Genomic DNA, 26,041 nt, shown 5'->3' with positions numbered 1-26,041 from the left:
CTACAAGAAATCTGGAGGGGGACTTTTTACAAGGTTGTGTGGCAACAGGACAAGGGGTAATGGCTTTATATGGAAGGAGAGTAAATTTAGATTAGATGCAAAGAAGAAATTCTTCACTATGAGGGTGGTGAGGCACTGAAACAGGTTGCCCAGAGAAGCATTGGTTGCCTCATCCCTGGAAATGTTCAAGGCCAGGCTGGATGAGACTTTGAGCAACCTGGTCTAGTGGAAGGTGTCCCTACCCATGGCAGGGCAGTTGGAACGAGATGGTCTTTAAGGTCCCTTCCAAATCATGCTATGTATGAATGACATCAACTTCTGCTGGCAGAGGCTAAACCAAACCTTGCTCATTTTATGTAGCAAATATCTAGGCTTATCCAAGGTACAAAATTTTAATCTATGAATCAGGTTATCCCATTTCACACAAACTTGATAAGAAAGTGATAAAACCTCCCCCAACTATGTTAAGAAAACATTCTTCATCCTGATTAGGACACTCACAGTTATAGTAAAAATATTTAACATTTGTCTTAATCAGATTTAATACAATGCATAAACTTTAAACACTGCATTTCTATATGTCAACAGTGTCATCTATTAAAATAAAAAGGATTTTAAATGTGACTTACTTATTGCTCCCTATACTATTTTCACTGAATAACATGAGTAAATCTGTGATTATATTATCTTGACTAGGAGAGGGAAAGCTAACAGAAACATGAATACTGATTCTAAGATTAATTAAAAAAATCTTGGAAAAATAAACTGTAACAAATTTAACCTAGAGGGTTGCCAACTAGCCTTGGCTACAAGTCATAATCAAACTTGTTTTGAAAGTCCACATCGGTTATGGGTCAGCTCTGATGGAGAAGGTGGGTTTCTTATTTCATTAATTTCTGAAAGTTCATTGCAAAGAAGCATATGTAACTGGAAAGCATCACTAGTTTACACGCCTCCAAACTCTCTTGCTCAAACAGCAACACTGTTGGGAATGCGATCAGGGGAAAGGTAGTAGTAAGGAAGCTTTTTGTTCTTGTTGCGCTCGGTGATGGTGCTGACAATCTCATCCAGATTCTTGCGGAATTTTGCCATAGCCTCTTTCACTGGCTTCTCCACGAAGTGTTCGTCTGGGTACATACCCAGAAACAGCTAATTGAAAAACACCAAGAAATCATGCTTTGAGAAAGCAAAGACTCTTCTGTCTCAACATTATGTCATCCAGCAGAACAACACCCAGACCTTCACACAAATGCTACTTTTAAAATAGCACAATCAATATTTAAGCTAGCCTACACTGGCACTGCCAGTGAAAGATGCTGTTCTATCCTCCCTCCACCACTAGTTGTTTCTATCCATCCTGGCATCTTTCTGTAGTGCTGGTTCAGGTGTGCACGTGGCACCACCTCCCTCTGCAAGAAGCTGATCCACTGAAAAGTAAGTACTTTTTTCAGGGTAGTGATCAGCCAAATCAGTTTCCCAAGCCAGATCTCTGTGCAGCTGCACAAATATTTGTGCTGCTAAAGGGAAGGGCAGCACAGGAAGATAATGAACAGCCAGGGATGAAAAAGGAAGATGACTGTTCTTTCAGTGACAGTGGAAGTTTCTGTTGACTTAAAACTGTCTTTCAAAGTTTAACCTGACAGTTGCTTTAGTCAGCCTGGACTCTAAGGGTGTACTGAATACCCCATTGCCAATGTGTATACTGGCATACTACCTGCTTTAGGTAACCATTTCCCATGAAACTGCATACACTACCAGTTTCTCAGCTGAAATCTACTTTCTTTTTAAAGAAAAACTTCATGTGAAGTACCCTCTGTCCACCATCTTCCATTTAAGGACTTAAAAACATGTCTGCCAGACACAGCCCTTGGGTGAGACAACCAATTACCTACAACCCCATTTTACACGATGCAAGTGGCTCCAGACCATGCCTGCAAGGCCTTCCGCAGGCTTGTTTTGTTTGCACTCCACATCAGCCACAAGCCACATATTAGGCACAAGCCCCCATTGTGGTGCACATGGCACTGGGGCAGATTTTGCAAAGGGACAGGACATGGGGACACAGCAGTACTGTAGCTTCTCCACCAGCACTGCTGAGACAGGGAGAGGAGAAAACCCTTGTGCGTCTGCAGCCCTCTTCCTCCCACACCAGCATCCTTATTTGGCAATACCGTGCTTGAGTTTAGGAACTTTCATTTTAGCTGAAGCACAGCCTCAGAGTAAAATTCCACTTCTTGCTCAGAGCTGGTTTGCATCTGGCAGAACAAGAGCAAACCCACACCACTGATATATATCTCCACAGAGAGGCGAACATGGTCAAGTCAAGCACAGAGCAGCTGCACTACAATCTCATAGGTCTGTGTGGTCTTGCCATGGCCCTCGTGGTCTCACCTACATCTCCATCACCTAGAGCGGGGAGGTCAACTTACTTCATTGTCCTGAAATTGGCTCAAAGCCCAGACAGCTCCAAGATGCCAACAAGAACGTCCCCTATCTGGCAGACTCTCCACAATTTGCTCGATGGTGACTGTCCCCTTTTCCGTTGGAGGAGGGCGGCGCATTGTTGGTGGAGCATTGGGAATCCAGGAACACCAGTCATACTGCACAACAAAGCAAAAGAGCACAGTAAAAAGCTGTAGGGGCTGGTATTTAGGAACACTGCAAAGAAAGTCAGGAGTCTTAACACCAGGGAGTTTTTGCTTCTGTAATATAAGCCTCTCAGAAAGAGAAGATACTAACTAAAGGACAGAGAGATGCTCTAGAGAAGGACTGAAGGAGACAAGGAAGTCCCTACTGTCTTTCTCAGGATCTCACAATGGAGAGAGTTGGGTTGTATAGATGGGAGTGATTATTCTGCTTACCACAGGCATGTGCCACACAGCCCAGATTCACTAGTCAAGCTAAGAACTTAGCTGTTTAATTAAACAAAGATCTCTTCTGATAATCTGAGATGACCTCTGATAAAAAACCCATAAGTGATAAAAATCTCATTTTCTCCAGTTGCTCTTTTCTGCAAAATTTGCTCTAAGAACATGCCCACAGTACTGTGGTCAGGTAGTAAGAAAGTCACCTGTTCCAGTGACTGACCACCCACTCAGTAAAGCTCTGCAATACAGACTGACAATGAGACTTGCTTCTGGCTGTGAAGTCTGCTTTCCAAAATGCCTTCATGCTGGAAGAAACAGCATTTGAAAGGCAGGCCGTTACTATAGTTTCAGGGTAGATATATGTCAGTAAAGGCAGGCAGCGACAACACAGGCACATTAAACATCACAGAGGAAGCTCAAAGTTGCCACTTGACTCACAAACTCAAGAAGTGAGCAGCAATGCCCTTTCTATGCAGTGGGAATATTAAGCACGTTGGTGCTTTTGAAAACTTGACCATACATAACCAAAGCCTAGATCCTCACAGATGTACTGCTTCAAATTTCTGTGTAAGTCAGTGGGATTTGAGCATCTAGATATCACTGAAGATCTGGACTGTCATCCCACTGACTTCAATGTGACTTTGCCCTTTAGAGTCTTGTCTGTGCTGCTGCAGAGAATAGAATTGGAGGTCCTGTAGACATGCAAGTCATCTTTCAAGGAGTTAACTCAAGACCCATGGTAAATGCTCCATTAGGCCAGCCGGATCGCTGTACTGCTGGGACTGAGCTGTTGGAAACAGCCAGATGCACCAACTCAAAGATGGCATATGCAGCTACATGAACTGCAGTCACAGCACTGAGCTGTGCTGCACGTTCCCTATGCCACATCTGAAAATGGGATGTATGCCACTTCAGCAGAGGCACACTGCCAAAGTAGCACAGCTTACAGCAGCAACCCACGGCAGTCACACGTGTATGCACTCACAGCAAAATGCAAAGTAAAGCCACTTAGCATAACTCATTGCATTTCATTGCAGAATGTGCCACAGACTACCAGCACATGTCATATCCAGGCAGTTCAGGTGATGTCTGGAAAGCATGGTAGCTAGACTGTGCACCTGCTTAAAAAAATTGGTCCCCATAATAAAATAATAAAAAAATAAAACATAGAGGTTAGAAACCCTAATTTGCGCTTTGGTACTTATTCAGGACTCAAAATGCTTTTCTCAGCTTCCAAAATATTTCCGTTTCCACAGGCTTTATGCAGATTGCTCTGCAGTTATTTTGACCAGAAAGAGTAATGTAATTTCTGTCCATCTGCTAATTAACATTTCTCAGACCTTGCCCTGGTAGATGGACCTCCCACACCAGAAAGAACAGTCTTCTCAGAAATTCTTACCTGACCAAAATTCACAGCTGCATGCTGGGCCGATGTGGTGAATATTACCACCGTGAGATATTCTGCTAGCTTCTCTCGTGTCTTAATCATCTTAGGAAATCCTAAATGCGGGAGAAAAAATGCTTAAGTAACTCAGCTATGAAGTAACCCAGTTACCCAGTAGTAATCAGCTCCTCAAAAGGCAGGAGTTAGAGGATGGTGCAGCAGTCCCTAAGAGCAGGGCACTGTCTTTCTGCATCTTGCTGTGTTTTCTGATAGGAGTTACTCAACCTCTCTGCGTCTTGGCTGTCCAGGCATAAAACCAGAGTGATCCTGCCTTACGTCATACAGGTTTGTGAGGCACCATCACTGTTTGCAGTATGTGGCACTCCTTAAGGGAAAGGCAAACTATAATTACACCTTTAAAAAATATGGTATCCCTGTCTTCTCACCCTACCTACCCTGCAGCAAGGAACCCAGAGAGTCCATAGGGCAGGGACCTCAGATACTCCCTTTTTCTTGTCTGCAGTGCAAGCAAGGAATGTTCATGCCAAGGAGGAAATGACCATGTGCTTGTGTTCACTGGCTCAGTGATCAAGTGTACTGTGAGAAAGAATGCAGTAAGAATTTATTTGCTGAAATGGGAAGTGAGGAAACGAGAACTTCTGAAAGAGAAACAACAGAATGAGGAACAGAAATAGTTGCATTAAGCTGTCTTTGAAGGAGAATAATCAAGTAGAGCTATATAAAGAGAAAGGAATAGTCAGGGACTAGGGAAATATTTTACTGCTAAAGCATTCCCAAGCCTGCATCTTTCCTATCACCATTACTGCACAATCCTGTGCTGTAGTCCTTGTCCCAGCCCAATGTCACCACAGGTCCCAGGATACCTAGAGACCTGTCAGCACCCTGTGGTGAGCTGCCCCTGTTCAGGCTGCCTGTGCCAGCTGCTTCTACGTCTCCACCACCAACCTAATGCAGATGTGAACAGCCTGAGAGGGGGAAGAGGCACATGGTAGCTCTGGCCAGCCACCACGACCAAAGAGGAGAAGCTGCACCATCGCCTCCTGTGTCCTGCTATCCTAAGTACACTATGCTCATCTTTGAAGGGGTTTGGCATGCTCCCAGTCACAGCAGCCCTCCCAGGGCAGGAATGGAGACTAGAGGGGTGCAACAGCCTCCTTCCTTCCATTCTTTACAGACCCAGCCAAGTCCCCCTGCTCTCTGCCCCAGCCCTTGGAGCAGCAGGAGCACAGACAGGGATGCTGCAGGCCTGGTAGGTTTCCCACCTGTAGTTGCAGTCCTGCCACCAGTGGTGCTTGTAGTGTCCCACACCAGTTGTAGCCCTGGAAAGGCTCAGTACTTTTCCTGTATCAAGATGCTTAGGTCAAGCATGAAGTTCCTACTAGCAGGCCATTCCTAAGCTTTTCCTAATAGAAAACTAGACAAACAAAAATGATAGCAACTAAGTGTCCCCCAGTCCTTTGCTTGTCCAGGCAGGTAGAGCCCAAGAGGCTGTTATACACCAGTGCATACTGATAACAAGAGGAAACATCACAGTTTTTCCTGGAGGTCTCACACACAGACATGTGCATGCAATCCCAAAGCCAATTGCCACAGATCACTGGCCAACAGATGTTTCTAGATGTAAATCAGTCAGGACAGTATGAAGAACTCTCACTCACCTGTATAAATTCTCAAAAACCTGCTTGGACAAAATGTGAGTGGAAATAAAGAACATGTTTAGGGTAAGGTAGGAGAGTGTTAACTCAAGTGGGAGAACACAACCATGTTAGGGTGAGACCTCCCACAGCCAAGTAATGGTTTGCAAGAAATGAAAGGCAGTGAAAGGAGAGAGAGCAAAGGAAAATATTTCTTGGAAGTAATTATGAATATCTTCTCTTGAAGAGAGCAGAACAGCTCAGCAACGACACAGGTGCTGAACAAATGTGAAGTGCAGCAAGACACTCCTGGGGAGGTTCTTACTTGTTCTTATTTTTTGCAAGGTTTGGAGGAGAGGGTTCAAGGGGTTCACACTGCCAGTTGTGATTTCTAACAGTCTTCCTGGTGGTTTCAATAGCACATACAGGCAACCCCTCCCCTAATGCTTAAAGCACGAGCAGACAAGACCAAAGGACCAATCCTCGGTGTACAAAGAGATTACATGAGTTTTCTCATCGTCAGAATCTGTGGCAAAGGAAGGAGATGTCTCCTGAGGGAGGGAGATCCTGATGCAGGGTCTCACCCATAAAACTGAGCGTTTTTGGGCCAAGAAGGGAGAGGGTCTCCAACAGTTCAAGGTATGCTGTGCATGCAGCATTGCTGCCAGCAGGCACTTGACAAGCTGCAAACCTGGCTGGGCCATCATACCTTACCTGAGGCCTTCACGCCCCTCATCCCATAGACGTAAATGTCTTTGATGAAGGCCTGGAGCTCCACATCCTCACACACCACCTCGTCACTCTCATAGTAGATGTGAATCACATCCTCTGCAAAACTGCAGACACAGGAACAAATTAACAAGACAAAACTAAAAGAACACAAGCCTGCCATTCACAGAAGACCTTCTACTGACCTTGCAGAGGAGGCAGATGCTACATGCGGGAAGGGCAAAAGCAGGTCTCAACACCCTCGCACCTCCTTCCCACAAGCAGTGGGAATGAACAGAGGCAACTTTGATTCATTACTGACTGCAGCATCACTTCCTCCCCCAACAAAAAGATGCTGGACAACACTGCATCCCCTGAATAATTCTGTGTGCTTTATTCTCTTATGTGAGGCTTTGCTCCTGCCCAGACCTCTGTCCTCAGATCTACATCCTTTTCTTCACTTAATACAGACTCCCTCTGCCATATCCATATTGTGCTCATCCTGGGAACAGGGTTTCTCAAACTGTGGTACTGGCACCATCCCTCATATGTGGGATACTCTGAAGCCACTCCTGAATACCACTCAAATAGTTGAACCCCTCCTACTGCACATCTTTTTCACAAAACACAAGCGGCACACTCCAAAGTGGGGATGGCCCAGGAAACTTCTCTTTTTCCTATGCCCACTGCATACAGCAGATCTCTCCTCCCTGCTCAGTTCCTCTTCTCAAAATCCCTCTTTCTATAAAAGCTTCCCAGCCTAACTCACCTCAGAAATAAAGTATCTTAAAACACTAAGGTTACACAAATAGTTCTGAAAGCAGTAAAAATAGGCAAGCCTGGTTTCCTGAAGATTAGTATTTCATGACTGAATGACTGGTTAACTGAGCTATGCTGAGATATTCTGTTAGCTCGGCAGGTACCTATAATCTCTTGTAAATATTTTGACAACCCATAGGGTGAAACATCTGACTGCAGAAGCTGACTGATGGGATTAAAAATTGTTATCCAATACAGACTTCTCCCCTAATAAGCTCTGCCTTTATTACGATTTGGAGACCTTTACAGATCTGTCAATGTGGTTTCTATTAGCCAACCAAGTAAAGAGTTGGTTTTAAGGCAGATGAACAACTGCATAGTTTAAGATATTCAGGAAGCCACAGGAAAAGAAAAAATCCTGCAACATGCAGAGATAAACCTGCCTGCATGAGCTCTGCCTCCGTCACCTGGCACCTGTGCCAAAGGCATACAGAAGGCAATCCTTCTCCTACACAATGGTATTATTTAGGCTCTCTTCTATGCACATATAAATTAGTACATGGAATAAGGATGAGGCTTTTCGGCTTGGAATATCTATCTGTAGTTAGATCACAAATAAGAAACTGAGTATTACAGAAAGTGTTTAAAAAGTTGCCATGTGAGCCTCACTGTTTCTATAGTGATGTCCTTATCAGCTTTCTTAGGTCTAGGCCATGTACCACATGTGAAGCAGTGCTGGGGATAGAAGTTATTTCATCAGAAGAGTGGAGACTGACACCCATGAAGATCGTAGCAGATGCAGTGTGACTAGACACATGCATGACCATGGGTTCATGGGTCAGGATTTCACGCACTCAAAAGGGTACTGCCCACGTAATTTATAAATTAAATTATTCACTTACAAAAAAGCTCTCTGCCGAATTTGAGGCACTGTAACATCTTCCTCCAGCTAGGTTTACACTCACAAACTAAACTGAATTGACTAAATACTACCTGGTATTTGAAAAGGCATATCTCAATCAGCAAAGAAAACACAGGAAAGAGAAGAGGCACAGAAAATGGATTGTATCAAGAAAACCACCACAGAAAAGTTATAACTTCCTTTTCTCTCAAGTGGGTACTTACAATTGCAGGAAACATTGCAAGATAACCCCTTGCCAAAACACAGAGAAAACACAAGAGACAAAGACGTACCCAACACTTTAAACATTTCACTTGCATTATAAACCACCTACCTTGTGTACACAAAAATATGAGTTTTAATGAACATGTTTTCAAAAGTGATGTGACCAGAAACAGCTGCATATTTAGCAAGCAACTTATGCCATGCAAAAATGTGTTGTTTGTTTAATGAAATGCCACTGTATAATAAAAAACATATGAACCATTCCATTTTGAAGCAATGTTTCACATCTGAAAAGGAGCCACATTTCTGTGGTCGAGCAGCCCTGCAGTACCTCTCCTGACTCAGAATTGCTGCTTTTACTTACAAAACGTGGGCCTTGCAATTTTAATGCATTTTAAGTAAGGTTTTGCTCAAATCAATTAATGCCTAATTTACTGAGTTTCAAAACACAACTCTCATGCAAGCCAAGCTTACAGTTCCACTCCACAAGAACCCTGATGAGCTCATGTGGCTGGCTCAGAGAGCTAGGTTCTTTCTTGGTTTGTGAGTAGATTAAAAAAAAAAAAAAAAAGCAGCTAATTAAATTCTCTTAGCAGGGCTAAATTCCAACTCACTAAACTCTGTGAAATCCTGTAGAAGAGTACATACTTATAAAGGGACCTCTGAAATACAGAATGCAAGAAAACAGGGCTGAAATAAGCAGGAATTAGGTGCTTTTCAAGGGTTTGTGCTTGACTATTTATTTTTCGTCAGATGATATATGCTGGATGGTAGAGGCACCATGTGACTAAACAGCCCGGGTGCTGTTCACAAGGCTGCAATGAACAGCAAAGTGGGCAGAGAGAAAACGAAGTCCTGTCTCTGTGACAGTGACTTTATTAGCCAATTCTAGAGCAAGGGTCTCTTACCTCTTTATAGCCTCCCAGACCTTAATGCCGTCATCCCGGTAATAGTAGTAGGGGATATCCTCTTTGCTGTCCATCCCTTTAGCTTTGATCTCCTCAGGGAAGCAGAGGGAGCTATAAGTCAGATCCTTCATTGCTTTCTGCACCATTTGTACATGTCCTCCTCCACCCGTAGCATTTGCCTGCAGGAAGAATGGCAACACAGGAATAGTTGGAGATTATGTTCACTTTGAGCTGACACTGGCTTTCCAAGTTTGCAGGAGATGGTATTCAAAATGCTAGTGAAACTGTTTTTCAAGGAAAAAATCAAATCTCCACACAAGCAAGTAATGAACTGCAGAGGTCTACTGCAACTGTGCATTTTGTCTTCAGAGATTTCACACCTCTCCAATGAATCACTGTTAATATGCACATATTCTCCACAGGTACGGCACCTGCTTATAATGGAATACAGTAATACAATGCAGCAACACTGAAGTATTGAACCCTGAGTGCTTTCTGCCAGCCCTATACTCTAGAACCAGAATGTGTGTGAAGGAAGGCAGCCAAGAGTGTGTTAGAACAGGGTTTTTGCTAAACGACCCACTGCTGCTACAGAATGATTTAGGAGAAAGTGTTTGGAGACAGAGACTACCATTAGCCTCCCTGGAATTTAAGCCAAGAGATCAATCCACTGGGTGGCTACTGATAAGGATTGGCCAGGGTTTCAGTATACAATTACATCTGGAAAACACTACATGTCCACAACAAACATCACTGCAAAACTCTTCAGATAATCACTGCACAAAAGCTCTCAAATGTTGCTTTTCTAGCATTCAATGTGTTGTAGTGCTACAGTAGTAGTTCTGTGGCTGGTTGTTCATTGATACTGGAACCAACAAATTCTGGAACTTCAGGATCCCTGCTGGCAGGTCCTAGCCAGACACTCACCCCACATGCACAGAGTACAGACATGATGCTTCTGTTCAAAAGGATGGGAGTGCCTGCCAGGTATCCACAGTCAGCAGTGGAGTACAGAAGACAAAGAAGGTGCTGGAATTTAACCTCTCTTTTCTCCTTGGGTGAAAAACTCTGTAGAGTGGAAGCTACTTCTCGTCTGGTGCCAGAGGTGTGAGTGCGACAGAGTTGTCCTGAAACTCCTTCTTTGAAAGGACTTCTGAAACCTCCCCAGCCTTCCCAGTTGTGGCTAGCATGTTGTCACAGAGACTGATGCATGCCAACCTACTGTGGTTCCTAGATGCAGCATGCCATTTCTGTGGGGGCCAAGGGAGGAAGAGCTGGGTACATGTTAAATACCAGTGCAGTCAGATTTACATGTACAGATTTGACCTAAGAACTACACCACAGCCCATGATATACAGCTATGTTTCACTGACTCAGACAAAGCTGAGCTTTAATCCTAGCAGATCTGCTGTTTATGGCAATTCAAGAAGACAGGCTGGAATCTACACCCACTCTTCGTGGGCTTAGAAATTTCTCCTATCTACACAACTTTCCCTGATGACAATTTCCTTTTGCAATCACAGATTCTTTTGCTCACCATGCTGCCCCAAGATGAATAACTGCGTACTTAAAAGAACCGGGAGACTTAACTGTGTGCATACATGTGCAGGGATATATGTGCATATTGTTACTTTACAGTCCTATACTCATACCCCAGACCATATCAGCCATGAGTGAGATACTGACTCACTAGTGACATTGGCCAGTTCTGAATTGTTTACTGAGAGGTAAAAGAGAACATATTTAGCACAACAAGGCATCAGTTCTGTGTGCCAGTTTCTCAGGTTACAGTAGTTACGTTTGCCCTTTAGTAGAAAGGTCAAGAAACAAGGCAACATGTTATGGTTAAAGGATAAAAGTACATCTGGAACCATGATGAATAATCAAGATTTGCAAAGGGGATTACTTACCTTGTCAAAAAGTCCACATTCACAGATAAGCTGTTCTCGGGCTTTGGTATTGATGGCTATTGTGAACCGCATGTGTGGCACCAAAAGCTGTGAAATGGGACAAACAATGAAAGAAGGCAAATTCTCTGACAGAATTCAACAGCAACCAAGTGTAGAGTTTGAAGGTCTGGAAGTCCTGGTGGCTTAGCTGCACGTTGCCATATAGGACAGCCAGACAAACTATCTCAGCTGAGCTATCACCAGGACTTCCTTTGGGTTTGTCAAGCTACTGTGATAACCTCCCTGAGCCACATACATCCCTTCATGCAAAACCAACCTTGAAGAAGGGATGTACAGCAGGCAGCTGCCGGAACATAGCTATGCTGAACACCTCTGAGACTAAGTGTGTCCGTAAGAGATGGGTCACTGTCTGGTGGATGTGGAAATCAGATGAACGAACCCAAATTTTAGCTAGCAGCCAGTCATACGTGGCATCTGAAGGAAGGAATATGGGGTTGTCTGGCCCAGGTTTTTGACCAAGCTGAAAGACATAAAAAGAATACAAAATCCCAAGTCATACATGTTTAAGATGAGACAAGTAATGTGTCCCTTTAAAGACCCTGACAGTAAGCTCACCTGGATTGCAATGGGTACAATTTTATTCTCTAGATTCTTATACAGCAGACAGATGGGTGCAGCCAAGTACTGTATTGTGCACGGGTCTGTTTTATTGGCATCCACACCATCCAGCAGCTCATAGTCCACAATGAAAATGTTTCCTTGCTGGGGAAAAATAAAAAAATACATGATGTGTTTTAATGGAGCACAAGCAGCAAGGGTCAGAACAAAGTTCAGAAAGTCTCGGCCAGAGGTTGACTCATACTCTGTGGTTACAAGTCGCCAGCAGCCTGCCCTTACTCATGGTGACTCGGGGATGATGCCACTAAGACAGCAAACACCTTTACACAAACTACCTGACTTGTGTCTGCTTAGCCTGCTAGCGATCCTTCAACCAAAGAGTAACTATGTTTTTGACATGCATGCAGTGATGTTAACATGCAAACAAGTTTCTCACTGCTAGCTGAAGAGACCCCCTACTCATCATACAAACAAAAGCAAGGCACCACCCTTGCCAACCCTCCTTCAGCATGTTAGTTCAACTCTGTGGCTGACAACAGGGTAAGACTCTTCCAGGAAAGGCAGAGGCACTTTTCCCTTCTGAGGCAGTCAGTAAATCCCTAACATTTCAGAGGAAACCACTGAAAAATGACCCTTCACCTCCTGGTGACATCTCTTTAACTGGACCTGGAGGAAGGCATGTCTGTGGCTCCAGGATAGCAGGAGAAAACAGTCAACAGAAGTGTTGTCAGCCTGCAGAGACAACTGTCTTTGCCACAACCAACCATACAGCCTGAAGAGAGGAGATGCAGCTGAAGGCAGTTAGAACAGGGTTTGGAAGTTAGGGGATATGAGAAGGAACAGATGGAGTCCAGCCTTGCACAGAGCCATACCTTCACCTCCTCCTCCAGCGTCAGGTTCCTCTCCAGACTGCATTCTACCATATCCATAGTCACAGGCAACTTCTTGGGTATCTCTGTGCATCTCCGGATGAGCACAGGATTGCATCCATTTAGGAACTGGTAGCCAAACATAAAATCTTCCTTCCAGTGCTGCATCACATATTCTAAAGGAAAAACAAGCCTGCAGTATCAATATCTGCACTGCATCAATGTCCTGCTGCACTGTAGGATCCCCCCTTTCCTCCTCACCTTTTGTTGTACTGCACAGCAATTTTGACTAAAGAAAGTAGCAAGAAGAGCATTCAAAACTTGCCACAGAATTTTAAGAAAAATCACTTAAGTTAAATGGACGATGTAATCTTTGCTTTTCACTCTGAGAAGAGTTAGATTGATAATAATTTGTTTCTCCATGTTTAGAAGCAATGAGGAGTAAAATATTCCACTCCTATGAAAAATACTCTCCCCATCTGCAGACCACCTTCTCAAGTCTTCCTGAGACCTGCTATTTTTAAATCTCTTTCTTCAAATTCTCAGGGGGTGCAGTACAGAGGGATGAGTCCAAACAAGTGGCACAGGCAGGGGAAGGGAAACACAGAGCAATGGAGGGAAAAGAACAGCAGTGGCTGAAGTAGTTCTCTTAGCTGGAGCTGTGTGAGGGACACCTGGGGAAGGGTTTGGACTTTGACTCTGTAAAATTGCTCATTCGTTGTTTTGCTTGTTTAACAATTTTTTTCCTGTTTATTTTTCAACCGCTAAAATACACCCAGATTAGCATCTTTTCTTAATAAAATGATGATTTGGGTACTCCGTCTCTTTACCATTACATACATAGTACCAGTGGATGTTTTCCACAACTGGAGTGTTCTGTTTCATAATGTCATGTCACCACTTCAGCCTACAAGTTTAGAGTCAGAAAAAACATGACTAATATGAAAAATCCCACTAGTGTCTTCAGGGGAAAAATGAAGCAAGTAAAGCTTTCCACTACTGACTATTTTTAGACAAGGCAGAACTTTTTCTGCAAGCAATTAATTTTTCTAGAAAGGGTGAAAGGATGAAAAAGATAGGCCTTAGGGAATGCAGTGCAGTGGTTAAAGAAAAAAAGTCTCAAAACTCACAATGTCTTCCAACAGTTTGGAAAAATGTTAAGTTCACTTAAAGTTGACATTTACATCATCTCTGTCAATTGCATAATGAGTCTGGAGCTGTGTCTCGAGTCAGCACCAAGCTAAAAATAACTCACCACTTTGGACAGAAACTGCATGACTGAAAAATGCCTTGAACTACCTTCTCCATTAACCCTGTTTCTGCCAAGGCTTGCAAATAATCTGATTCAGAGCTGCATTAATGTAACTGAGACTGAAGCTTAATGTTTAAAACTCAAAGAATTGGAGATTTCCTCATGAGTATGGAAATGTTATCAATTAAATTAATTGCAGATTATATCTAACTCCTGTGTTAAAAGTTCTTTAGGAAGCAATCTTATTAAACGTAACAAATTGCTGTAATTAGTTTTTAATAACTCTGGCCAGCTTGTGTGCTTTATTTCATATCCAAGACCACACAAATTACTTATTTCTGTTAACTGGTCCTTAGGCAGCCTGAAGAGGAGCAAAACTTCAGAGCAGGAAGGAAAAACATTTTCCTTGGCAGAGTCTGAACAGGCCATTTACAGACATTGGAGGAACCACATGCTAACCAGCTTATAATATCTGTGTATCTATTATAACCAATAATAAAGTAAAATAATGTACCCATGGGCGATAGGAGAAGGTTGGGTATGGCTCATGAAACAGAGGTTTCCCAGCCCTGCTTTACAGAATGAACTTCAAAACCAACGCCTGCAATTCTTTTACGTAACTCCTACGACTTCCATATTGAAAAAGCTTCAAGAAAAGAAGTAATTTATTTTTGACATCTTAATACTAATGCAGAAACTGAATGGCCTCAAATAAAAAGTGAAATTCACACTCCTAGTGAGGAAGGGATTTTTGTCTTCTAGTAAGAAGATGTGAGTATGAAATGACAAGCACAGCAAGACATTTAATGCAGTATGCACAATTAATTCTCATATGTTTTTGAAAAGAGGTGACATTTTGGAGAAGTGTCCCAAGCCTATTCATGCCTAACTCGCACTAATTTCCAATAAGAACCACAGTTCCCCAGGTTGTGATCTGATGGCCCATCCTGTGTGGAGGACCAGGTGAAGAAGTTAGAGTTTCCCCATCATTCACAGCTCATTGCAACCCACCCTCTGATCTGCTGGCCTAACAGCATGCACTTGTATGCCTGAAACAAGTTCTGTCAAAATGGCCCTTGTCAGGAACAATTTACCATTGGAACACATTTGAGCTGTCTCATGTCATTGACACAAATGGCCCACAAGAACTGACTGAGGAGAGCTACAGGTGAGGCTACGACAGCAGAACTGAGACAGGGGCACCCTCCTCGTGTTGGGACAGGGAAAAGAAGCCAGGACCATTAGCAGCAAGCAACCAGGATGGAGTGCATGGCTGAGATGTTAGGCAACAGCCTTTCATCTAGTTTGTGTATGAGGCCAGAGGGGTCATCCTAATACTGTCTTTTAGTGGAGAAAATTTACAAATGTGCCTTTTTGCAGATATTCCATGTATTTCAAAAGCTGAAGTGGGAGATACAAAATAAAACTTTAAAAAATGCCTAACAGCTAATATGTTCTGAAAAGTACTCCCACCAAGCTATCTTCAGGTTTAGATGTGAAATACTTATGAAAATTTGTCCTATGGGACTTGCACATACCTGAAAATATGTTTCTAAAAGCCAGAAGGGGCTCTGATGCCCAACTGGCCTGATATCCAGTATAGCTCAGGACAGAGAAGTTTAGCTCTGTCCTGAGCAGTCTGAGCAGTTTCCAGCAATTTCAGTTGTGTGAGATGATAGCTTCACTTCTTGGTCTCATGGGCTGTTCTTGTGATCAGCAGTCTGAGATAACAGTTTATTTATGAAAAACCATGGGAGACCAGAAGTGTGGGTCAGCCACTTCCATCCTACTCAGATATGCTCAAGACAACTGATTAGTCATTCTATGATGCAAACATGAGCAAATGCTGATAAACCCACCAGAGATTGTGTTGCTGATTCTGACAAAGATCCTCTCAAAATCTGCAAAATCACTCCAGGAGGACTGGAACATGTGCATGAAACGGTTGACATAAAGATTCTCCATCCTAAAAGCAAAATGAAACAAAACATCTCTGAAAAAAGTCAGCTCCAGCTTCCTCAATATCCTTCCCTTTTCTTTCCCACCCTTCTATATACTGACACACAATAAATTTTTCAGTGGTCAAATGTGAAATTGGTCACCCTACAGAATTAAATTGGCTGATTGTGCTTTTACACACAAGCCTGAAAGGCATCTCAAGAGCCCAGTCCCTGGTACTACATTTATTGAACTCCATTCTAGAGTTGTTCTTGGCAGCCTACAATGGCTGTGCTTTAAGATCTTTGTCATATTAAAAAATTGTAGTCAGAAAAACTAGTGCTTTACACATCATCAGTTGTTAGCATCTGCTGAGAATGCCAAGACCATTATTAGCACCAATTCAGAGAGGGGTATGGTGACACAAAGAGATTGAGTGATTCGCATAAAGTCAGAGCAAACACAACCCAGGATCAGTCCAGCCAGTATTCCAAAACAGAGAAAAGCTCCTGTAGGTGTCTACGTGACCAAGGCCAGACCAGATCCCTACAACGCAAGGCCTGAGTTTTTGAAAGCTTTCTATTTACTTGGGCAGCTGGTTAAACTTGACGCTCATCTCTAAACGCAGGAACCAAGTCACTTGGTTGCAGACTTCACATGAACATGGGGGGCTGGGACCCAGTAATGTCTGTCTTCAAGTGCTAATTCAGCAAAGAATCCTGGCTACAACATGGGCAAGCAAGTTCACGCGTATGAGATGACAAGTCCTAAATTCTTACATAAATACTAAACTGTTGGTATTAAATAGAAACTATTTATTTTGATTGGAAAGCAAATAATACATTTGAAAAAGAAAGTTGGCTTTCCACTAACACTTCAAATGCACAAAGAAAAGTACACACATCACATAAAGATAAGCAGGGCAGACAATGGAGTAGAATAAGGTCACAGTGTTGCTGGAAGTCCTCCCAAACAGAATTTGAGGGAGGAAGAATCCTAGGAAGGTGGATTTATGATCAGTAAACTTAGACTGAGGCACCTTAAAAAGAACTGGATTAGAAGTGGCTGAAGAGGACCAAAAGCCTGGAAATACAGCAAGTGGTACTCTGTAGGAGGGGTCTAGACCAGCATGACCATAACCCAGACAAATAAGCTGCTTCTGCACTGACCCCAGACAGGGTGCATGTAGAATGGACTGCTTCTGCTGTGAAAAAAACACATGTTCTTTGAAGTTTCCAATTTTCCAAATTAGAAATAGGTAGATTGTCTTGGAACAAGCCATGGGGTTTGGCTCTGCGTTGGTAGTGAAATTCAGCTGCATAAACGTAACACCAAGAATGGTCTGACATGAAAGGTTTCAGTCACCATCAGTTCCCCAGATGGACTCAGATAAGCACGTATGCACTGTTATTACAAGCTGCAAGTGTCTCAGTATGGCTATTAACTTCCCTAATTCTTACCAGCCTATGTTTGATGACAACATCTCCGTCTGAGCACTCAATGTGAGAAACACCTTTCCAAAATATGAAGAGACTGGCATATTAACAGAATCACAGATACAGAAATTGTGGGTGATCTTGGACCAGTCTTGTCTCATTTCAGACTATCCTACCATCTGATAGTATGGTGGAATGTCTGAGACAGTATGATGCGACTGGGCATGTGAGACAGCTCAGAAGAAGACTCACAGACCAGAGTCCTATTTGACTTATTAACCCTGTACTATTTCAAAGAGCTCTGTAGGTTTAATTATTCAGGCTCATCCAATGGTCAGGAATCCATTTTTTCAATGACACGACATGTGGAGGTGGGTGGACAGTGACTTTGTTGGCCCAAATAGATTACACTCAGATGTGGTTAACTGATGGGCTGTTCAGATAAGCTTTTCTTCAACAGGGTCTCAGGGTGCATTGATACCATCTTCTTTTGGTATGTGACTGAAAGGTTTAATTATCACAACCAGTGGAGAGAAGTATCTTTGGGAGGCGACTCTAAGAACTAAGTCAAAAGCCTAAGGTATCAGGTGCCAATAGTCCTTCCTATGCTTTTCAGCAGTGCCTCCTCCGTCTGTCTACAGCCAAAACAGTGTCTAATGAGAATGCAGAGGCTCATGCCGTTCCCAGCATGGAAAGCTTAAAATATTGATATTAAAAAAAAAAAAAAATCTTTAATTCTTTACTATTTTGATTGACTGCAGATTCAGCTTGGAGAAAAGAATCCGATTTAGAGATTTCAGTGGAATCTAAAAGGTGATCAGATACTTACTGTGCCCCAAAAGAGATTTTGCCAAACTTGTAAAGTTCCACAAACACTTACGCTTTAGAGTAGTTCAGAATGAAGTCAATTCCTTTCTCATTGTCAAACTGGATGTCACGAGGCAGATCACTGTGAGAATGGGCATCGATGCTCAGAGGAAAGCCTGGATGCCACTCCTTCCAGCTGAGAAGAGAGTTTGTATTAACCATATAACCTTACCACCACGAGAGCTGTGTCATTCTTTTGCCTACACTGCTCAGTGACTCAACTCTATAAAGTAAATTTGCAGCACACTCATTTGGGCCAAAAATAGTGACTCATACCACATCCACACCTACCAGTACCCTACAGAATCCTCAAGTACAATGGAAGGCATTTATTTGGCCACCTACCTTCACAAAACTTGAAGTAACTTAATATCTGTGATATTTCCAAACTCTTGTCACATTTGGTCAAAAGTGGCAGTAGCTACAAATGTATTGGGAGGGGACAGAGACAGAAAGCTGCCCAATGCACAATCGTTCTTGGGGCTACATTTTTTGCAGAACTGAGATACAGCAGCTAAAAGTACTCAGACACATATTTAGGTTCCTCCAAAAGGCTATTCTCAGAAAGACGCAGATAGCCTCAATTCAGCCTTACTTCCTAATGGTCATGGCACACATCCTCTGCCACGTATGTTCTTGCACTGTACCCCATTTTTACTTCAAAACAAAAAAAGGTGATTTGTAAAGGATACTGTTTCAATGGTATTTCCAAATTGTCTGCCACACACAGACTGCATTGTGTGTTATCAGTTATGTTGCTGAATTGTAAATACCTATTTCCCTGGAATTACAAATGGTTTTGTCTTCCTTTTTGCATACGTAAATAAAATGTTGTGCCCCGGCTCTTTGTGAACTGTATTTTCCTTTGCTCTACTTCCCATAATTTGTAAGCAAAATTCTTTCTTAGTCAAATTATATCAACAACATATACACCAAGCCTCAATCCATCAATTCTGAATGGACCCTCTGTCTCTCTTATCCTTACACTCACGATAACGAGATGCAAGTGCAAGAAACTCTTGTTATTTTGACAGACTACATCTTTAGGAAAAGGAAATGTCTAATGCCTCCTGGAATTACCCACTGATAGAAGATAGTATTTTCCCATAGTGATGTTAATTAGGAAAAAATGCCTATGACAATATAAAAGTAGGTATCACAACTGTGTTATGATAGCACATTCCAGTCCACTCAAACAGGGCCAGATCTTCCACCGCACCCCAGTGCAGGAAACAACTACAACAAGCTTGCTGCAGCAGCCAAAACACTCTGATAAGATCTGACATGTTCAGATCATGTTCCAAAACTGGAGTACTGCCTGTAAAAGGCAAATGAAATCTGCCTTCAAATCTTCCTTGAGAGCACCGTGTGCCAGAGGACCCACACAGAGACTATACCACTCCCACTTAGGCCTTCCAGATAGGCTTATCTGGGATTCAAGCATCTTGTAATGGCACTTGCACCAGGCTGATCACCACTTACACTGAATTCCACCTAAGTAAAAACATATATGGCCAATATGGTAACTTATACTTTCTCTTATCCAGCAGTCCAGTAATTAGAGCAATATGATAATCTAAACATACTCTGCCAAACTTTGACCAGATGAAAACAGACCATAGACCTTCTGGGGAGCTATGGGAAACTCACCGGTACATTTTTTGGCGAGTCTCGAGCTCTTTGCGTCTGTGCTGCTTGAGAATCTGGGTCTTGTCATCCCGGGGAAGCTTTGCTGTGAAACATGGGAAAGAGACAAGGTTATGAGGTTCCTCTACCTATCACTGCCCTTGTCTTTAGAAGGAGAGCGAAGTTTCCAAACCTTCAAACTTCTGATCTATACCTTCACAAAGTTTCTGTGGGAAATGCTTACACAATCCAATGTCGTACCTTCAGTAGAAACACCCATCCCCAGAGAACTGGTGGAAGGAGATAAGATTCTAACCTGATGCCTCCAAGGGGTAATAAGCTCAAGCTAGGAATATCTGTCTCAACTGTATATAAAACCTGGATCCCTGGCACAGACACTTGCTGTATATATCTAACAATTAGTGGCCTGAATAGGGTCATAGGAATTAATTGTACATTTCAGTATCAATCTTACTCTTTCTCTTGTGATTTCAAGAGAAATCACAACATTGTTCCAGCTAATCTTCTCCTCTAAAAGACATCTCCACTGAACATCTCCTATCCTCTCTCCTTGAGCTGTGCTGGCCCCTGTCATCTTGGGGCAATAATCATATCCTCTTATCATGAGAACAGAAAGAAAACCAGTAATGCTTCATCTCCAGCCAGCTTGCTCTTCTGACCATGTATTCACTATACCATAAAATAACACAGAGAATTCCTTACTGATCAGAGAAAGGGCAAGGTACATGATTCACTTTACATACACAAATGGGAAGGCAGATAAAGCCAGCAGGAGTGTCATAGAAATAGCTTTTTGGGGTCTGGAGTTGGAAATATCAAATGTAATACGTCTGATAACATACACAGCTAACATCTTCCAGCTGGTTGTGTTCAAGTTACCAGTACAGTTTCACTTGCTTTTGTTCTTTACCTCACCATACTCTGACTGTCACACAAAGCTGCTTTCCATGGAAGTGTTACAGTTGTTATAAATCAAATTATGAAGAATGGAAATTCCCTCTGGAGAACAAAAATAAACTGACACATAGTTGTGATATAGGACCAAGGCTTCAAATGCAAAATTCCTCAGCCAGTAGTAGCCAAAAATTTAATGGGAAATAAACATTTATTTCCTACCACCTCTTATATTACTTCAGCTGTTTTCAGGCACTCATACTGCAGACCACTACAGCAGCCAGCCCACCCTAGGAAGCACAGAAGGGAACAGGCAAACATCACTGTCAAATGTCTGCCCCAACCTTAATTACAGCAATTAGGCAGTCAGAGACAGTTAAAACACAAGTTCTGGGTTGAACAGGCCACTCTGAACAGAGCACAGACGCACTGTAACACTTTTCTCAGCTCATCACCACTACCTGCAGCAGTCATATCCACCTCACCCTGCCTTCTCCTGGACTTGACAGCATGCAAAGGGAAGGGATGAACAGTGATGCTACTGTTTGAAGTCAGTCCTCGCACCTGCTGAGCAGGCAACTTTGGGATTTTATTTCACTCTCAAGAAAACATGACAATTTACAGGCAATCAGTCATAGGCCATTTAGGGGCTTCATATGAAACAAAGATGGGACACTAATTCTAATTAGATCAAAAAGGCTTCCAGCAATGGAGCTGTGGAGCAGACAAAAAAATTTGGAATTAGGGTCAGCCCTAAAATTCAATAACAGTGTAACAAGCCACTGTAAGGACTCTTTCTTGCATGGGCTTCCAAAAACATCCAACTCAACTGCCAGCGCACAGCCAAAAAAACTGCTCAGAAAGCAGTCCTAGTCAGCAGAGAAAGCCTATTCCCTGGGATGAAGAAGGGGACTGGCAGTGGGTCTCCATGGGAGAGAGAAGACTGGGAGGTACATGGGGAAAGAGAAAGGAGAGGTGGAAGAATTCTGGATGCTCTACAGGATAACAGGTTTCTTACAGTTCTCACCTCTTCCATCTCGAAGGACAACCTCTTTTTCATCTGTAATCCAACGGTAACAGGGGAACTCCAAATAGTCACCCATTGGCGTTTTTACGGTGATATACTTAAGGTACCAGTCATCCTGGTACCAATATTTACGTTTCTCAATTTTTATTAACTGAATTTCTCCAAGGTCTTCTTCCACAGTCACATCATAGGAGTCAACCTACAGAGCAGAATACAGTCAATGACCCACTGCACATGCAGGAAGCACAGCCAGCACTACACAAGCATACCTGGCCTTTCCTGATATGGCAAACTTTCCAGCTTCTGATGGATGAGAAAAGGAAGACCTAGTATTGGACTGCAATGCAACAGAAAGATGAATAAAAGAGCAAACAAGAATATGCAAAACATTTCAGAAATGGAGGAACATTTTTGTATGCAACCTGAAAATGATATTACTCCTTGAAATGTTTGTAAGTCTGAGAAAAAGGTACAGCTCATGAAACTATTTACTGCTCTCCTAGCAATAGCTAGTCCCTCTCTAGCTTTCCTGGAGCCCCTTCAGGTACTGGAAGGTGCTATAAGGTCTCCCCAAAGCCTTCTATTCCCCAGGCTGAACAAGGCCAACTCTCTCAGCCTGTCTTCACAGGACAGGGACTACAGCCCTCTGATCATCAATGGTACATTTTATGTTTGTACAGCTTAGATTTGGACAAAGGAATTTAAGTAGCTAACTGAAAACAAGGTTCACAAGAACCTCATCTAGCTCTGAAGACACTTCATTCTTTCACAGAAAACAAGCCAGCATGTGGAAACATGGTTTAGGTCCTTCCTCAGTTTGGAATTAACTCATCAGCCTGACTCCTGCAACATGGAGGGACCTCAGCCTAGACTTGCACAGCAGCTAGTCTGTTTATTCTTTTCCCAGGCTAAGGGTCTGGTCACAGGGTCTTTGCACTGAGCTAGTACCGAAAGCCAAGGCCACCCACACCTGAGCCTTCAGAAGTGCCCTCACTGGTGGCCTACAGGGACAGACTCGTTAAACATTGAGTTACTGGCCATGCAATGATCCAGGTGAGGGGCAGACCAGTCTACACTGCAACTCATAAGAGGCTGTTTCGTACTAATAAGGATACTGGAATTTCTTCTAATATGCAGCCTGATTTAATTTTAAGCTCAAATATTTTAAATGGGCATGGACAGTGCTTATTTTGATTTCACAAAAATTTGCAATGCTTATGTCAACAGGACACACATATACACATCAGGTGGTAAAGACCTGCTTCACAAACAGCATGGCAGTCCTTGGCAAGCTAGGGATGACAGCATATGTCTGCTAGGATGTGAGCCGAGAGATGATGGTCTAGTGCACTAGAGATGGTCTAGTGCAAGGTGTCCCTGCCCATGGCAGGGGGGTTGGAACCAGATGATCTTTAAGGTCCCTTCCAACCCTAACCATTCTATGATTCTATGAAAATCACTGAGTTCAACCAACATTCTAAAATGATGCTTGTCACTTTTCCTTACATTTCCATAGTAGAAAAGAAATAGTTCTTTCTGTAGAGGCAATCAATATACTAATTTTAAACATTTTTTGAAAGTTTATGTTGCTGATCCTTCAACCCCACCACACTATACCAGAAGAGCTAAAAGCATGTGTGAAGGTAAATTAATTCCCTTGATGATTCCTGATTATGAACCAGCTGTGGAGACTGAAAAACGTTGAGTGGCTTTTCTCAGAAACCACACTGATAGTGCCTTGCGCTACAACTATGACAGCCAGTGACTGTAGGACATACACCTGTGCTCCTGGCTAAGTGAACGGAGATTCCTCCCTCCCACAATGCTGGTTTCAAACAGCACCTTGACCTTTGCCTATCACCCCATGTCCAATATTCTTGTCTTCATTCTTGTCAACCAGTACAAAGAAATCTGGGTGATAGCTAGAAAATGTAGGTAATGTGCTCAGATTGTTTCCCATTCTTCAAAACATGCTTTCTAGAAACAGGCAGCACTTGAACCATTTCCATTTCATAGTCATTTCCCTGCAGTTCTTGGTTTTCTCATTAAAAACAGTGTCAATAAACTCTTTTACCAGGCTCAGGCTTCACACTGAGTCAATACTTCTGCAATTTCATGTGCTTGTCCAGGACCAGACGGCACTTTGCAGAAGAGTCATTCGCCACAGGCTGTCGTACCATGTATCTCAAACTCAGCCACTTCCTGCTTGTGCACCTCTTCATGCAATTACAACACAAAATTAGTTCTCTCTTTCAATTTTACCAAGATCTTGTTGCATTTGGAAGCCAGGGTTGCAGTCACCTTGCAGAGACATAGTTCAAATGAATCCACAAACCTATCTGAATTATTACCCATTTGTGTTCATCACTAAAAAGGGAATTCAAACACGTAAATACTAATGCAATGACCTACACAAGCAAATGATAAACTGCATCTGGATAAGATTTGCCTTGTATTCAGCTACTTGGGATTTTTATGCCCCATTTTCTCACTCATTTCTAGTTCCAGGGCTAGTTGTGTACACAGAAAGAATAAGGTGACCAAAGACACTGGATAGTGGAAACGTACTGCATTATTTTTAACTTAAGTCTTCACAAAAACCCGTTGCTGTCAAGTGATTAGTATGGCACAGAATGTCTGAAATAAGTCTTATTTTCTCATCAACTCATTGTTGCCCAAGATACCTATCCTTTTTTTTTAATTCATCTCCGTTAAAGGTTCAGCTAACAATTTCCTTTTCAAAAAATCCTCATTTACACATATATATTTCTATAGTTTTTATAATGTCACACACACACATATATATATACATCTAAGATTTAAATTAAAAAGCCATGCGAATCATATCTGAAGGACTGATAGAAATGTCACATTGACAGCCAATCTTTGGAAGAAACTCATTCCTCTAGTAACAATCTCTTTGCTAATATTACGAGAGCCTTAAAATAGTTGCACAAGTCACTGTCGATGTAATGCAAAAAGAACATTCAATTAGCCTCAATGTTCCTGAAGGTTTTTTATCTTTTTATGACCATCACAGTACCATTTCAAGGGGACTTCTAAAAGTAAGGGTTCTCTCTTCTCACCCAGCTTTCACTGCCTCCAGCCCAGCGATGCCATGGGCTCACCTGAGATGACAATTTCGCTAATGCAGTAAAAGTGTGTCAGCTTACAAAGATGGTACAAGGTCCAGGTAAGAATTGACAGTTGGTTGGTCAAGGTTTCTATGGCATTTGCTGTACGAGGTCTCCTGGTAAACACATGGCATCCCTGATCACTGCACGGTGAGCCAGAGAAGCTGTGAGTTTTTACACAGTCAGAGAGAGAAAACAGAATTAATGAAGAGTATCAGACTGCCCAAACTCCTGTGGCATACTGATAAAGTAATTTAATTTCAGGCAAAACCTGAGTTCTTTCTTTTTGAGGAGAGACTCCTACTGACTAGTCTAATATTGCAAAAAGACGACACAGACAACCCCTCTTTCTATAAGCACAAAGTTCTAAGTGGAAAGAACTGTATTTCCCTCTGGAAATATTCGTGAGCATGTTTCTTTCAACAAAACCAAAAAGCAAATGAAGAGTAACAGGAAGAAAACAGAGAACTGAGTGACAACATAACACTTGCTTGGAAATCACTCAGTGCCAAGAGGAACTTACTCAAAAGACACTGAGTAAAGAAAACCAGCTATGGCTTTCTACATCACCTGTGTCCAGTGCTTGGAGTAAGTCAGACAAAAACTACAACTGAGCTACCATTGTGCAAATCCCTTCAGGTTTTTCCATGTCCCTTTTCCTCAATCAACATTTGGCATGCAAATCTCCTTCTTAGAACTGGCCCAAGCCCTCGCTGGCTGATCGTATCTAGTAATACGTACAATTTGCATTAATTCACATGAAGCCATTACCAGGATAATGGAATTATGGAGTCTGGCCCCACATTTAGAAAAGAAACTGGGAAGTAGACAAAGCCTTACCAGATAATACTGTAAAATTCTGGTCACCCACTGAAAAAGTGATTTTTTTTTCAAATGTGTTCACAATTGAATTGCTTTGCAGAAAAACAAAATTACAGAGATGCTATTGAAAGAAACACTAAAGACAACTGTAAAAACAGTTGCTACATTTTACAAACCAACCTGAAAGTCTTTTGGCCTGCTTCAGTTTTATTTTTTGGGT

At 42.4% G+C, this 26,041-nt stretch overlaps 1 protein-coding gene across 1 annotated transcript; it reads right to left on the bottom strand.

The window, feature by feature from the left end:
- Nucleotides 1–760: 760 nt before the first annotated feature.
- On the bottom strand, nucleotides 761–22,064 carry ALOX5 (arachidonate 5-lipoxygenase; the record flags this gene model as incomplete). Its single annotated transcript, XM_010147211.1, has 13 exons — nucleotides 761–1,149; nucleotides 2,430–2,600; nucleotides 4,267–4,367; nucleotides 6,621–6,742; nucleotides 9,408–9,586; nucleotides 11,318–11,404; nucleotides 11,634–11,837; nucleotides 11,933–12,079; nucleotides 12,808–12,980; nucleotides 15,916–16,022; nucleotides 18,311–18,433; nucleotides 19,948–20,029; nucleotides 21,866–22,064. Coding segments are annotated over 13 exons (1,875 nt in total), but the record flags the coding sequence as incomplete, so codon positions are not given.
- Between the last annotated feature and the right edge of the window lie 3,977 nt (nucleotides 22,065–26,041).

This window comes from Eurypyga helias, unplaced genomic scaffold (assembly GCF_000690775.1).
Source record: "Eurypyga helias isolate BGI_N326 unplaced genomic scaffold, ASM69077v1 scaffold15852, whole genome shotgun sequence".
NCBI lineage: Eukaryota > Metazoa > Chordata > Aves > Eurypygiformes > Eurypygidae > Eurypyga > Eurypyga helias.
This window is presented reverse-complemented; position numbering and strand designations above follow the sequence as displayed.